Source organism: Mytilus galloprovincialis, chromosome 6, assembly GCF_965363235.1.
Source record: "Mytilus galloprovincialis chromosome 6, xbMytGall1.hap1.1, whole genome shotgun sequence".
In the NCBI taxonomy this organism is placed as follows: Eukaryota; Metazoa; Mollusca; class Bivalvia; order Mytilida; family Mytilidae; genus Mytilus; species Mytilus galloprovincialis.
This window is the reverse complement of record NC_134843.1, coordinates 61,068,090-61,085,464: the sequence shown is the minus strand read 5'-3', so window position 1 is coordinate 61,085,464 and position 17,375 is coordinate 61,068,090. Positions and strand designations below refer to the sequence as shown.

The window sequence follows — 17,375 nt, the reverse complement described above, 5'->3', positions numbered from 1 at the left end:
CGCATTATCAATTTCTATGTTCAGTGGACTGTGCAAGATCATATCACAGGAAACATGTGTACTAAGTTCCAAGTTGATTAGACTTTACCTCCTTTAAAAACTACCTTTGACCAAAAACTTTAGCCTGAAGCAGTACAGATGGATGAACAAACAAACATAAACATAATGCCCCTAAATGGGGCATCACATGAAGATGTGATATGATTGACAATGAGACAACTCTCCACCAGAGACCAAATGATGTAGAAGTTAACAACTAAATGTATAGGTCATGTTATAGCCTTCAACAATGAGCTATTACTCAATTTATTTCACTTGACTGGGTGGAGTTTAATCAGTTCTCTCATAATAAACCAGTAGATGGGTGTTTTAGAATAAACTCACCAATGAAGTGTCCAGTCATTCTTTTGTAAATTCCTTTGATGACACTGATAGGTGATTAGAAATCAGTTATAATTATAACGGAAATCATCCTTATCACACACATCTTCAAATAGACTGTCCTTATGCAAATTAAAAAGTAAGCTCCGCCCGATCAGTTGAAATACATTGGTAATAACTCAACTTATATAATAAGCCATAAAAGTCCTTGAAATGAAAAATATATAACATTTTAACAAGAAAACTAACAACCTGATGTATGTACAAATCTAAAAAAAAGTAAAATAAATATATGTTGCAACAAAAGACAACAACTGATTTGATTCTGACTTCAGACAGACACATACAAACTGTGGCAGAGTTAAACATGTTTAATTCCAATAAACATGTTAGAACTGTGAGGTAATAATTAAATGGCAAAGAAATAAAATTGAGAATTACTTTTTTTTGACAAATAAAGCAATAAACAAGTTTAGTGTATTCTACATTTTATTAACAGAAGAAAATAATTTGGTAAAATATACCACATCTTAAATGACTGAATTCAAACAAAAAATATGTTTTAACAAACAAGGATGTTTAAACAATCATGTATAAATCGTTTACATTATGAAAACAGTAAATTACCATATATTACCAAAAAATATGTATATATTTTTCATATTCTGACATTTTCTTTCTTTATTCTCCCTATAATAGATTCATTAGAAAATTATAACTTAGGATCAAAGTGCCCCAAAGATTAGGCAAATATACAGTTTTATGGAATCACATTCCCTTTTTTAAATACTGGATCTGCCCCTTCCCTCAATCATGAAAATGAAAAATTGTAATATAATTATTGTCAAAAGTCAATTTGATCATGTAGATAATCAAAATCCATAAATTTAGTAATATGAGGTTAAACACAAGCATTTTTTAATGTGACATAGAGGGGGATAGGACCTTTAAACATATCATAAGTTATTTTTTGTTTGAAGACTGAAATTCGACCTCGTAACATTTTTGGCTATCCATCCATATTAACTGTAAAAAACATGTATGTCCGGGGATTCTTTTTTTCAAATTTCTGGATGTCAGGATTTAAATTTATTTAAATTCGGGACCTCCGGATTTCGGGATTAGGATCCCTCCTCCCCCCTCGACATACCCATTAAAAATCTACTTTAGTTGAACTAAATGCATTGCTATGAAAAATAAAAACATTGTATTGGAAATGTATTTTCTGAATCATCAATAACACACTTTTTTTGTACACCAGTCCTGATATAATAAGTTATAATAACTTTGAACCTCTTAAACTTTTGTTTATACCATAGACTGATATGGATTCTTGGGATAATATCAGGAATGATATGCATAATGAAATACGATATTTCATAGATGTTTTACAAAAATATGTGCTAGTAAAATTACAGAAATGATATATCAAACATTAAATTTACACTAAATTTAAAGAGAGTATTAAAGTTTTCCAAAAAACATACAGATCAAAGAATATTTCTTTTGTATGCAGATATAAACCAAAAAAATTGAAAATATGTTTGTTATTTTATTCAAACAGTAAACCAGATGCTCCGCAGGGCGTAGCTTTATACGACCACAGAGGTTGAACCCTGAACGGTTGGGGCAAGTATGGACACAACATTCAAGCTGGATTCAGCTCTAAATTTGGATTGTGATTAAATAGTTGACACAACATAGGTTTCTGACACAGAATGAATGTGTTCTAATGAACTTAAAATTTTTGTTTTCTCTTAGAGCAATTCACTATGCTGTTGAATATTAATCCTCTCAAAAAAATGTTTGAAGAAATTTTCTTTTTTATTTATGAAATTTCAAATGAGAAAAATTGAACCCAATTTTTTTAATCACATCCCCCTTTCCCTTATTCCAAAACTAATCTCAATTAAAATTTCTAATGGAGTTTGCAACAATAACTACTCATTTAAATACATCATAAAATATTAAGATGTAAAAAAACTGCTTGTTATCACTGAATGGTAAAGATTATTTTAATTTATCAGTTGGTAGTAAAAAGTGAATATACATTGTATATTGTATATAACAAAGATTTAAGTTGATTCTGGACAAAGAAAGATAACTCCAATTAAAAAAAAAATCTTGCTATTGCACAATATTTTGCAATTAGATATTTCTTGCTTACTATTCTGGACAAAGAAAGATAACTCTAATTAAAAAAAAATTTGCTATTTCACAATATTGTGCAATTAGATATTTCTTGCCATTGTGCAATACTGTGCAATTGAAAAGACTTGCTATTGCACAATACTTAATATAATAATTTTAGATCCTGATTTGGACCAACTTGAAAACTGGGCCCATAATAAAAAATCTAAGTACATTTTTGGATTCAGCATATCAAAGAACCCCAAGATTTCAATTTTTGTTAAAATCAGACTAAGTTTAATTTTGGACCCTTTGGACTTTAGTGTAGACCAATTTGAAAACAGGACCAAAAATGAAGAATCTACATACACAGTTAGATTTGGTATATCAAAGAACCCCATTTATTCAATTTTTTATTTCTTGCCATTGTGCAATACTGTGCAATTGAAAAGACTTGCTATTGCACAATACTTAATATAATAATTTTGGACCCCGATTTGGACCAACTTGAAAACTGGGCCAATAATCAAGAATCTAAGTACATTTTTAGATTCAGCATATCAAAGAACCTAACTGATTCATTTTTTGTCAAAATCAAACTAAGTTTAATTTTGGACCCTTTGGACCTTAATGTAGACCAATTTGAAAACGGGACCAAAAGTTAAGAATCTACAAACACAGTCATGACAGTTAGATTCGGCATATCAAAGAACCCCAATTATTCAATTTGGATGAAATCAAACAAAGTTTAATTTTGGACCCTTTGGGCCCCTTATTCTGTTGGGACCAAAACTCCCAAAATCAATACCAACCTTCCTTTTATGGTCATAAACCTTGTGTTTAAATTTCATAGATTTCTATTTACTTATACTAACGTTATGGTGCGAAAACCAAGAAAAATGCTTATTTGGGTCCCTTTTTGGCCCCTAATTCCTAAACTGTTGTGACCTAAACTCCCAAAATCAATACCAACCTTCCTTTTGTAGTCATTAACATTGTGTTTAAATTTCATTGATTTCTATTTACTTAAACTAAAGTTATTGTGCGAAAACCAAGAATAATGCTTATTTGGGCCCTTTTTTGGCCCCTAATTCCTAAACTGTTGAAACCAAAACTCCCAAAATCAATCCCAACCGTTCTTTTGTGGTCATAAACCTTGTGTCAAAATTTCATAGATTTCTATTAACTTAAACTAAAGTTATAGTGCGAAAACCAAGAAAATGCTTATTTGGGCCCTTTTTGGCCCCTTATTCCTAAAATGTTGGGACCAAAACTCCCAAAATCAATACCAACCTTCCTTTTGTGGTCATAAACCTTGTGTTAAAATTTCATAGATTTCCATTCACTTTTACTAAAGTTAGAGTGCGAAAAACTAAAAGTATTCGGACGACGACGACGACGCAGACGACGACGCCAACGTGATAGCAATATACGACGAAAAATTTTTCAAATTTTGCGGTCGTATAAAAACTCTCCTGCCATTCAATATCAACTGTCAAATATTACATCATACAAAGACATTCAGTAAAACTATCAACAAGAGAGTTTTTTCTTTGAATCAACTAGTGTACACTGTACATTGGAATATATGTCAACTCCAGCTCTTACTTATTTACATCTTCACTAGCCAAGGGTTACAATCTGATCACCTCCTCTTCAAATAGAATATATAATTTATAAACAATTGCCACAAACAGATTGTGCAATGCATTTTTACCTGTAATTGGTCAATTATGAAGTAGTAGTCGTGGGCTAGACTTCTTCTATCTGTCACTAGATGGCCCAATTCTATATGCACAAATGATGACTGAATCTGCCACGGTGAAGATAAGGGTATCAGATTGTAACCCTTTGCTAGCTAAGATGACTTATTTACTTATAGAAAAAATCTATTTGTTGCACTCATTTTGATATACATTTATAAAATCAAAATACACCATACATTTTATATTACATTTTATTTTGCATCAATAACAGAGCAGAAAAAAAGGTGAAAGAACTTTCATATTGCACGTCTTTTTTTGATATTTTTCACTTATATAATCTTTCATCCTACATCAAAAGATCTGAAGACAAAGCAGGAGGTATGATAAAAGCCATTGTGATGGCCCTTAAATAATAAAAACTTATTAATATTCTTAAATAGGATTTTCTTGAATCTATATATTTAACCTAAAATGGCCACTTCCAAATTCCAATCTTGATCAAAATCTGTTGTTGTGATACACTGTGCTCCCTTTAACATGAAGAATATTATAGCAAAAATTAATTAAACACTTGTTTTAATATCTTCATGATATCATTTCATTATTTATACTTGCTGATTTTAAATATTCAGTAGGTCAAATAGAGGCATTATCATATTCTCATTTTCCATAGAAGGGAAATAACTCAATCTAAAACTTTAAACAAGTACTATTATAATATAAACTACAGACAGCTTCAAAATAATAAAAGAGGAAACTGTACAAACATCATTTTCAGAAGGTAAAACTACTACAATTTCAAACTCACAAAATTATAAAGGATTTATTTTTTATCTTATTTGAAAATGAACTTTGCCATGAAAAGCTTTTTTTTTGCAATTGGTCATTAGGTGTTCATTTTGTACAGATATTTTTAACCTATTTATTTTAAACCTTGATGCATTGGGCCTAAATTATGTCTTTTACAGCTTATATTCTGTTTTAATAGTTTAAGTTTCCTCTTTTAAACTTGGTGGTTGAACTATAGACTTGTTTATTATTTTTCAATATTGTTACAACTATTACTTCAGAATCAATTTGACAACTGACACATTTACAACACCATACATACAACAAAAAAGCATATATACATTACTACATAAGTTTGCTCTGAATATTATCCATAAAGATTCAGGAAAAATCACAAATATTATATCCTTTTTTTTTACCTATAAGTCTATTAAACTAGCATGAATGAATACTGTCCTTAGTAGAATAATATATTGTAATTCTAACATGATTTGCAAAACTACGAATCCTTTTCAAAGGCTTGAACTTCTTATTTTTGTGCTAGGTAATTTTATTATTGACTGATCATCAGAAAATTTTCATATCCTATATAAACACATTAAATCAAATGGATATTTAACAATGTCTTTTAAAAAAAGAATGATAAATAGGGAATGGACAGCTATATTTCAAATGTAATATATTTTTTTAAAGGATTTAAAGTTATTAAAAGAGGCTTGAGAGCTAGAAAAGGAATATTATTCTTTGATTTCTTTCAACCCTTTATTTATCCCCACTGGAATATAGAGAAGGATAACATATTTTCAACCTTTTATATATCCCCACAGAACTATAACCCTGTTTCTAAGATTATACAAAAGTGGTCCATACATTCACTCTTTTCCAATCATTATTTATGATTTCACATACTGATTACAAACAGTAACTAGCATAGATCATTCAAACAGTCACAATTCATACATCTTTTGATACGTTATCAATCTGTTCATGTCTGCCATGGAGTCTGACTCTAAGTTTTCTTTCACTCTGACACATGCCATTTATTAGGTATCTAATATTCCAGTTAGTGAGAAAATTCCGACTTGTTTGCAAATAGCAACTGTATCACAGATGGTTTACACTTCTGTATTAATTCTAAAATCTACGATCTGGTCACGTCATAAGGAGGGCCTAGGTTTTAGAATCAATTTACCAGTCTGAAATGAAAAAAATAATACAGTAATGAATTATCCTGTTTTTGACCAGACTTTTGACCTTTTGGTTGCATTATGGAAATGGTGCTAAGATTACCATTTGTAATGTTATTGGAAATGAATTTATTTTAAATGTTCATGATGGGTGCCACTAGTATAGCAGGAACTGCTTAAACTACCAATGGCTGAGAAATCACCATTAGTTTTTGGTTCTTGTTGCTATATTTTTTTTTGACTGATCTTAAGTCTTTCATCTTTTTTTCTATAGTGCTAAAGATCTTCTTCAATTTTTTTTTTGTACTTGTGGCACATGTATCTTCTACCCTTTTTATGCAATTAAGAAAATAATTTTCTCAAAAATGAAGACTGCACTTACACAAGTGATGTGAAATAGGTCCTAAATACTACAACTGTATGTGCATCTCCAATGCAAGATTGATAATTGCTTGCTTATCATCCACTGGCAATGGAAGACATTTGGTGGCTGGACAGCTGTCTTGATAATGATGATGGATGGCTATTTAAGGTTCAGTGGTATATCAATGCATTTTGAGGACAAGTAGGTGTTTTTCAGGACACGAATATTAACCCTGCTCTGCACATTACAGACAGATTGAGCCAATTTTAAGGATGCTAGTTAACAAGGTTACAGTCTCCTGGTGACATGTAATCTTAATCTGGACACATTTTTCTATCTCAAGGCCGACCAGTCTTTCCTCTTACTTCTTTTAAATGTTGTGTGCTTAGCAGAGCAGCAGCAAATACCAATTTTCTGGGATTGAACCTATGATCTAATACACTCTTGACTAAAATGTTACCATGGGATCACCGAGGTCATGTAGTCATATGAAGATCAGTAAAAAAGGATATTCCTCCAAATAAGTTACTGTTATCATTTTCAGGGACTTTTTAATACAGAGATGCATGCATATCCTAACTTTTCCAACCTACAATTAGCATTTCTATATATAAAAAAAAAATAATACTTACTTCATCACAAGACATATTATAATCTGCCAACACCTGTCTGCATCTGGTTGCTATACTGGTAAGTGTTAAGGTTTTATAACATTTGTAAATATAAGTATTCATGCGCCTTTATTTTTTTCATTTTATGTATTTAGTCATATATTCTTTTGCTTCGTTAGCTTTAGAAATCATAGGAAGTGGTATGATCATATTGTACTGTTTTTTTTTGGTAATATAAAAAGAAGATGTGGTATGATTGCTAATGAGACAACTGTCCACAAGAGACCAAAATGACACAGATTAGGGGGAGGGTTGGGATCCTGCTAACATGTTTAACCCCGCCACATTATTTATATATGTGCCTGTCCCAAGTCAGGAGCCTGTAATTCAGTGGTTGTAGTTTGTTTATGTGTTACATATATTTGTTTTTCGTTCATTTTTTTATATAAATAAGGCCGTTAGTTTTCTCGTTTGAATTGTTTTACATTGTCTTATCAGGGCCTTTTATAGCTGACTATGCGGCATGGGCTTTGTTCATTGTTGAAGGCCGTCAGTGACCTATACTTGTTAATGTCTGTGTCATTTTGGTCTCTTGTGGACAGTTGTCTCATTGGCAATCATACCACATCTTCTTTTTTAAATGTATTGAATACACATGCGTACAGAAGATCCTAAATCTAAACTAATGTTTCATGCTAACAAGTTGCTGGTTGGTTTTTATTTTAAAATTGAAGCATTTTCATCAACTTGTATTTTAGGGGATAGGTTGTCTATTGCCATGTACAGCACATGGTTCTCTAATTATCCTGACTGTAAACTAGAGGCTCTAAAGAGCCTGTGTCGCTCACCTTGGTCTATGTGAATATTAAACAATGGACACAGATGGATTCATGACAAAATTGTGTTTTGGTGATGGTGATGTGTTTGTAGATTTTACTTTACTAAACATTCTTGCTGCTTACAATTATCTCTATCTATAACAGTACTTTCTGTGGAAAATGTTATTGAAAATCTTCAAATTTTAAGAAAATTGTTAAAAATTGACTATGAAGGGCAATAACTCCTTAGGGGGTCAATTGACTATTTTGGTCATACTGACTTATTTTTAGTTCTTACTTTGCTGTACATTATTGCTGTTTACAGTTTATCTCTATCTATAATAATATTCAAGATAATAACAAAAAAACAGCAAAATTTCCTCAAAATTACCAATTCAGGGGCAGCAACCTAACAACCGATTATCCGATTCATCTGAAAATTCCAGGGCAGATAGATCGTGACCTGATCAACAATTTTACTTCCTGTCAGATTTGCTCTTAATGCTTTGGTTTTTGAGTTATAAGCCAAAAACTGCATTTTACCCCCATGTTCTATTTTTAGCCATGGCGGCCATCTTGGTTTGTTGGCTGAGTTACCGGACACATTTTTTTAACTAAATACCCAAATGATGATTATGGCTAAGTTTGATTAAATTTGGCCCAGTAGTTTCAGAGGAGAAGATTTTTCTAAAAGATTACTAAGATTTACGAAAAATGGTTAAAAATTGACTATAAAGGGCAATAACTCCTAAAGTGGTCTACTGACCATTTTGGTCATGTTGACTTATTTGTAGATCTTACTTTGCTGAACATTATTGCTGTTTACAGTTTATCTCTATCTATAATAATATTCAAGAGAATAACCAAAAACAGTAAAATTTCCTTAAAATTACCATTTCAGGGGCAGCAACCCAACAACGGAATGTCTGAAAATTTCAGGGTAGATAGATCTTGACCTGATGAACAATTTTACCCCGTCAGATTTGCTCTAAATGCTTTGGTTTTTGAGTTATAAGCCAAAAACTGCATTTTACCCCTATGTTCTATTTTTAGCCATGGCGGCCATCTTGGTTGGTTGGGCGGGGCACCGGACACATTTTTAAACTAGATACCCCAATGATGATTATGGCCAAGTTTGGTTAAATTTGGCCCAGTAGTTTCAGAGGAGAAGATTTTTGTAAAAGTTAACGCAGGACGATGACGGACGACGACGACGGACGCCAAGTGATGAGAAAAGCTCACTTGGCCTTTCGGCCAGGTGAGCTAAAAATATAAATATAAATAATAACATAGACTACTTTTTAGCAATTTCTGCCAAATCAACAATAGGATAAATATTTTTTGTCATAATTTTGAACAATTTTGATAATACTTTCAGCCACAACAAAGTGAACATACACAAATATCAAAATCTTTTCACTTATCTATATGGCTCATTCAGAAGATTTTTAAGATGGCACAATATTGAAATATTATACCGTAAGTGTTTATTTGGTAATATTTGACAAGAGGCAAAATATCATTAATGAAACACATTATAAAATCATTTACTTTAAACAATAATCTTTGTGTCCTATTCAAATACTTATAAAACACTTACCTTTACCACTTGACAACAAAGGTCAAAAGTTTTAAAATTCATTATACAAAGGATACATTGATGGTGCCACTACTCTTTTATGAATTCCACACAAAAATAACATCAACAACACTATACAACTAATGGTAAAGCAGGGGTGATTCCATAAAGATGTAGATAGATAAACCTGAAAGCAAACAAAAATATATCATCAATTTGAATGGGAAATATTTCCATAAGTGTATACCAATACATAATGATTGGCAAATAATGACCTAAACATTAGAAGTTAAGCTTATGCTGTAGCTCTATTTAAGATTTGGGTTACAAACAATAAAAGTACACATAGTGGCCTAGATAATGAAATAATTCTAACATGTTAAAGAAATACATATTAAATAATTATTTATCATTATTTCATATCGGTTGAGAATTAGATTCTCTTATTGGATTAAAAGGGGTCACATGACATTCATTATTCTTCAGTAATAAATTCCATTGGTCATTAACAGAAAAAAACGGACCAGAAAACCGGTCGTTAACGAACTTTTACATGATAATGACCGGTGGGGCGTGGTTTCCGTCTGATAATGACCGTTGGGGCGTGGTTACGTATGATAATGACCGTTGGGGCGTGGTTTACGTCTGATAATGACCGTTGGGGCGTGATTTCTCTGTTAATGACCGTAGGAGCGTGGTTTCTCTTTTTACAGAGATGTACCTTTTATCAAACATGTTCCTGTTTTTAATATATGATTATATTTAAGTTGTTGAATTGTTTATTATATGTTTTCGTTAATTATAAAATTAAAGATAACTTGATTAATAAGTATTTATATACTGAAAAATTGCACTAAAATGAATGGCAGTATTACAACGACTGGTCTTCACTCTTTGCCATAGAAATCGTACAACTACTGGAGTTCGCTGTAGGCATTTTTAATTTAAGAGAATTTTCCAAAACATGGTTTCTCAATGAAATAAACATAATAGTTCTTGAAAAACTGGTCATTATCGTGATACATGGACTGCCCGTAGGGCAGTGGTATTGACTGCGACAGCGATAATGACCTCGCCTTCGGCTCAGTCATTATCACTATCTTAGTCAATACCACTGTCCTGTGGGCAGTCCATATATCACGATAATGACCAGTTTATCAAGAACTATTATATAATTAACTTCTACATATTAATTCATTATTTATCATCAACTTCTGTTATACTATATTTCTTTTCTCTTAACATGCCTAATAGAAAGTTAAAAATAAAGGATTCCTGTGGAATTCATAATTTTAAGTCAGCACAAAATTAGGATCAAAATTTCATGTAGTTCATACTGCAAATCCCTAGATACAGAATCTTGTATGAATTGAAATGTTTGAAAAAACAATATGCAGAATTTTAATTCCATTAAAACAACTGACATTAAACAACTGAAATTGTGGAGAATAAAATCCAAAATTCCTCATTCATCCTTAATATATATTACCCTGTTCAAAATCTGCTGTATTTTGTGTTTTGATGTAAAATGCAGTTTGAACAATATTTTTTTTTTAATTTACTATATCAGTCCTTATTTTGACAGTAACATTTTGGTTGTTATACGTATGTTATTTTGTATTTTAATATTTATGCTCAAACTTGTAACATACTTACTTTTGTTGTGTAAGGATCAAGTAGCCAAGTGCCAGCACCTGCAGCTGTACAAACAGATATAACAATCAATACCACTGAAAATAACAGAAGGGGTTCAAAATATATATTAAATAATAGAATATTGATAAGTTTAACCATCTACATCAAGTTGGAAAAATGATTGAAAATTTACACACAAAAAAAAATATACTGTAAACTAACTTATTTTTATAAGATACTTCATATCTCACATTTAGCCATTTCTAATCCTTTAACTGGTGATTTAATTTCCTGATTTTCTTGAAATTCGACAAGGAAAGATCCAAGTTATATATTTATGTGACAATTTTTATTTGCATTATTTTTTTTCTTTTGAAAGTCATGAATATAAATCGCTCACGAAAATTAGTTAATTTACAGTTTATCCCACAAAGATATAGATTTTTTTCTAATTTCACTTACCAAATAATTTGTTAGAAAATACACATTTAATCAGAAATACGAGACTTTTGTTGTATAATTTGCAATAGAAAGCACTAGGAACAAAAATGAAGTATGGCAAAATGGCAAATACTGCAACCATTTTATGGAAGATCATAAAGCAGATACATCTCAACTAAAGCATCATAGTATAAAATAATAAAATCAAGTTCAAAATCTAATATATGACAACTCACTTCGCCATAATCTAGCTGTTGGCTGAACCTTGTCGATTACTTCTGTTAATCTTCTTTCAAAGGCCTTCAAGTCTGCAATAACATAAAAATGAGACATGTTCTAGCTTCGATAATAAATAGAGCATAAAGAGTTCAAAAGTACAATGAATAGAGAATAGGCAAATCAAATAAAGAAACCAAAAATGGACATAAAAAGGAATAAACAGCTGTGCCATGAGCACATGATACGCCTGACATCTTATGTGGAAGTTTTATGCAATAATCATCAACAGTTTTTGAAAGTTTTATGCAATAACCATTTATTGTTTTTGAGACACGGCGGGACATGTGAACTCCCCCCCCCCCCCTGTTTTTTTTACAAACAACTAAATATCACTAAAATAAAATTTTGAATCAAACCAAAAAGTATACAGATCTTTAGATTAATATAACAAAGAAGTGTGTAAAGTTTAAGCAATAATCATAAATCGTTTTTTGAGATACGGCACGACATGTAAACACCCCTCCACCTTTTTTACAAAATACTCAATAACTCAAAATGAAATTTTGAATCATCACCAAAAAGTATACAGATCTTTAGATTAATTTAACAAAGAAGTGTGTAAAGTTTTAAGCAATAATCATAAATTGTTTTTGAGATACAGCGCAACATGTTAAAAAAACCTCCCCCTTTTTTTCAAAATACTCAATAACTCAAAAATTGAATTTTGAATCATCACCAAAAAGTATACAGATATTAAGATTAATATAACTAAGAAGTGTGTAAAGTTTTAAGCAATAATCAAGAATCATTTTGAGATACTGTGCCACATGTGAAAAAAAACACACCACTGTTTTAGTTACAAAGTGCCGTAACTCAAAAAGTTTAAATCTTATTTACACCAAAAAGTATACAGATCATTTGACCATTATAAGAAACAACTGTATTAAGTTTCATGAAATTTGGATAAGTCATTCTCAAGTGACGGTGCGACATGTTTAAGCCGGACAGACAGACGGACGGACACCGGACATTTGTATACCATAATACTTCCCGTCAAAATTTTGATGGGCGTAAAAAAATACAAAGATAAAGATGCACCCCAACCAGAACCTTACACAATTGCACTTCAACTAATGTGAATTTTAAACCTGGGTAGCCTAACCTTGTGAATGTCCCATCAAGTTTATCCTCTTGTATTAACTGATATGAATAGAATAGAAATTGAACTCTCCAGGCACTCCTGTTTATAGACTCCTTGCAAATAAAAACAAGTCCCTTTTATATACATTTTACATTCATGTAGCCAAGAGTGCTTGAAGTCATATTAATCACCAACATTCAACGTATCAAACATATTATTTTATTAGCGCTGTTATAATGGTTATCATTAAATAGTACTTTTTAATCTTATTATGCACAAAAGAAAAAGTACATCCATTGCACAAGGTGGAAGGATGGTCAAGGTAGAAGTTTTACAGCCGATTTCAATGAGTACATTTATGTAGCTAAAGGTAATATCTTTGGTTACAATGTATCTTGCTTGTTAGCTGAACCGTGAAGTCATTGTTAGGAAAGGTAAACTACCCTCCTTTCCAAGTAGCCTAGTCCTACAGACAGATAGACTAGTCTACTCTAAAAGGAGGGTAGTATACCTTTCCTAACAATGACTTCACAATTCGGCTAGCAAGCAAGCTTACCAAAGATATTACCTTTAGCTACATACTCATTGAAATCGGCTGTTACAATGTACACCCAGTGTCCAATACCACTGTTGATACTTAAAAAAACAAAATGCAGCTATCTGTACAGCAAAACAAAGATGTAGATAGTACTTCTAATTAACTTACACAGTCAACTTTTATGTCATGTATTCATGTATTCATGTTTTATTATACTTAAGAAATGATGAACTTTACTTTCGAAGTCAAAAAATGTCTACTTTTTAAACATGTTAAAATTTCAAGCCTTATAAATTATGATGGTAAATCTTGAACAACTCTCTCAATGCAAACATATTTCTCTCATCAATAGATAAGTTTAAATCAGACAGTATTTGAGTTCAAGTTATTTCCCCTGATTGCTATTTTTGAGGGGTAAAAAGTTGGTTTTCCTTATTGACTAACGAAGCAGTGCAAAGAAGTCTAATAAAAGATTCTTACTAGATTATAGAGATGAATCAAGCAAAGCAAATTGAAATTAAAATTGTTTCTTAAAACCAATTTTTCTAAATTCTGTCAGTATAAAAGTTGAACTTGGTGGATTTTTTATGAAACTTATGCATGTGGCGTTTAGACCTTATCACAATTGAGGATATAGTCTGAGTTTACTCTGATGTCCAACAGCTTTTATCCAGACAAGCAGGGGCCGTAGTCTGGCAAAACAGCCGTTGGACATCCAAGTAATCTATGAATTTTTGACACTTGACATTCTTAACCAGAGAATCCTTGAAATCACTTTTCTATTGTGTTGGAGCGTAAAAGCTTTATGGGAAACTTTGAGTGTCCAGTAATGTCTAATCAAAGTGATGGAAATCACTCATGGAAAGATTGGAAGAGTAGTTTGAATAATTTCATATTAAGGTATGGTGGGGACAAAAGAACAATAAAGCACTATTACTAAAACTTCTTCTGGTTAATGTTACCAACTATCCTTGTAAGACATAAGACCTAGACTAAGAGCTAAGAACTTTAAAGTGTCAACATAAATAATCTAAAAATGTTGTTTTGGGTTGAAACATAAGTTATATGACATTTAAGATTAAAAGTTGTAGAGTGCCTTTTGATCAATTTATAAAGTATTTTTCAGGACAGGGCATTGAAAATGTACTTTTTCAATGTAAACAAATTAAAAAACTTAGTTTATTGAAATAAGGATTTTTCTTGATTGCAAAAATTTGTATTCACTTCTTATAAAAATTCAAATGACTAAAATGGACATAATGATTGATGGGGAATAAACTAATAACAAATGGTTTGTTATAATTAAAAGTTTTAAAATTTTAAAACTGTTTCAAGCATATTCAGATCTATGTTTTATTATATTCCATTTTTTTTTAAAGATCTTGTTAATCCTTAATTTATCATTTATCTTTCATTTGTCTTTCAGACATAAATTACAGAATCACTTTATGTGATGTAGATTAATAGGCAATAAATACATATATCTTCCCTATATATCAAACATCTAATATATAAATTTGTGTATTCAATTATGAGGTCAAATATTCATTGATATATGTATATTAGGATGTATATTAAAGGGTTTGTATAATTATGTAAGACTGAGGTAGATAAGTAATGATGTCAATTTGACTGACAGTTTAGAAGGTGGGGCATTGTAATTAAAGGTCCAACTTGTCCCTGATTGTTTGATGATAATGACAGATGTCAATCATATAAGTATTGTATCAATACTCAATTCCCTTATTAAAATTATGTTTAAAAAAAGGCCTTCACTTCAACACACCTTAATGACATAATTCCTGAATGAACTGCTCCAAAAATATACCCATTTTTTCAGTTCATATGTATATTATGTGCACATACATGTGAACTATAGAGAACTATATTTCAGTGTGAATACATTTAGTCATAAGTAGCTAACCTCGTTACCTGTCGTGTTGTTAGGGAGGCCAGTGCCTAAGAAAAGATTTAGAACAAGTTCCAATCTTTCCAAAAAACGGACAATTATAGTCGTATCATATGTTTTCCTATGTCATATGTTTTCGTATCAACCAAATTTCATCAGTATCGACTGCACACACGTACATTGTGGCGTGTTTTTCAGTTTCTATATTTGGAACAACAATAACAATACAACTTGACAAATGTATGACATATTCAATGTCGCTTTTAAAGCTGTAAGAACTAATTTGATTAAACTTGCCCGTCTCACCATGTTTATTTATTGCCAAAAATATGCATCACTAGAATAGTTGTTGAGAAAAATTCTGAGGGGTTAAATGAAGTAAAGCTACATCGTCTGCCTGTCAAACAGCGGATCTTCAAGACATGTGACTGTCATGTTTTTTTGGTCATTTTTATTACAAACCAGCGAGTTAAAATTATCATGGTTCTTATATAAAATTGATGTTCAAAATCCTTTTATTCAATATTCTATTGACAATTCTTTTTATACATCCTTGATACATAAAGATGAAAACAGTCTTAATTTTTACATTTATCCGAACATTTGAAAACTGAATTTTTATTTTCAAAAAAATAATGTACGTACTTTGTAGAAACCCAGTGCCAATCTGAAAAAATCTCAATGTTACAATTTCAGCACATGAAACACCAACCCAATACTATTTACAAGATATGTTTTGTACTGAAAGGTATGAAATAACTTTTTTTATGATTCAAGCAATCACCAGAACCACGCCTTTATAAAAAATACTCATTTCTGGATTTTATAGTCATTTCCTGTCCGCGTACTGATCCAATTTTTAATTCATACGTAAACATACGACACCGTTTTTTTATATTAAAAAATCGCAAAATAATCAGAAACAGTAAAAATCATAGTAAGCCTTGACAAAAAAATCTACATAAAACCATTCGACAGAACATGCTTTTAAAATTTGAGTAAACACATGAATAAAAACTCAACAGTGAAAACTGTAAGCATTGAAAATTGTTATTAGTACGAAAACACATCACACGATAATATGTCAAATAAAAGCCTGTAATAGACCACTTTCAAGTTCATCCATCACCGGAAAAAACTCGTCAATTATTCATGCCTTTGTGACGTCATTTACCAGAAAGAGGGGCTCACCTGTATCCCTGCACTATAACGTTTATCAAGCGTCTTAGTGATCGTCATTGTGCAGGATAAACCAGAAATAAAGGTTGTTCAGTAGGTACTTAATCACAATTCCCAAATGACAGCGGTGCAGATAGTCAATTATGAGAATTTAATTTGCCGAATAATTTGTACAATATAGCTTTAAAGTTTTTCAATCACTAGCTTAACATTGAAACGGAAGTCACGACGCACCTAAACACATGAGTGACATTCACTATAACCAAAGTTTTTTGAGGAAATGCATCGAACTCGAAATAAAACCGAAGTTTTTCATGGAAATGCATCAAACTGAAAGTTGTCTATTGTATTGAAACATGAAAACAAGATTCCATTTCATCTTACTATATGATACCTTGTTCACAGTGTATATTGCAAGATTGTGCAAATGTAAATGTGTGCTTTAGACAATATTGATTGACATAAGACCAATATACACTAGCCCAGCAGCTGCCAGTGTCAAACCTGAAACTAACTCAGATAACTGCCAGACAGGATGTTTTGGCAAATACAACTGATCAATGCATGCGACACGGTATGTCTTATATATTTTTTAAAAGGGCTTATGTTCTTTTAATATAAATGAGTTTTTGGATTGAAATTATTGGTTGTTTTCTTGAAATATATCTCTTTTAGTACCCTCTGTCTGCTCAGCTGACATTTTCGGCATCAAGAACTAGCACCGGTCCAACTTGTTAAAACTGTTTTG

The 17,375-nt window shown here is 31.3% G+C and overlaps 1 protein-coding gene across 2 annotated transcripts; it reads right to left on the bottom strand.

Moving 5' to 3' along the window:
* Positions 1 to 852: 852 nt before the first annotated feature.
* LOC143080048 (nuclear envelope phosphatase-regulatory subunit 1-like) lies at positions 853 to 17,368 on the bottom strand. Of its 2 annotated transcripts, none has more exons than XM_076255704.1 (6): positions 17,306 to 17,368; positions 11,878 to 11,949; positions 11,222 to 11,295; positions 9,643 to 9,752; positions 7,190 to 7,244; positions 853 to 6,202 (listed from the first exon to the last, which is right to left on the bottom strand). In XM_076255704.1, exons 1-6 carry the CDS (start codon positions 17,334 to 17,336, stop codon positions 6,164 to 6,166), a joined length of 381 nt encoding a protein of 126 aa, XP_076111819.1. In that variant the 5' UTR covers positions 17,337 to 17,368; the 3' UTR covers positions 853 to 6,163. The 2 variants fall into 2 exon arrangements, with proteins under 2 accessions (XP_076111819.1, XP_076111820.1); XM_076255705.1 differs by lacking the exon at positions 17,306 to 17,368 and adding an exon at positions 13,023 to 13,053.
* Between the last annotated feature and the right edge of the window lie 7 nt (positions 17,369 to 17,375).

Coding starts and splice junctions, on each gene's coding strand:
- LOC143080048 (XM_076255704.1), bottom strand. CDS start 17,336: ATGCCGAAAATGTCAGCTGAGCAGACAGAGG. Junction 11,950..17,305: donor GTCAGCTGAGCAGACAGAGG/GTACTAAAAGAG, acceptor ATGTTATTGCAG/ACTTGAAGGCCTTTGAAAGA. Junction 6,203..7,189: donor ATAATATGTCTTGTGATGAA/GTAAGTATTATT, acceptor TTTTCATTTCAG/ACTGGTAAATTGATTCTAAA.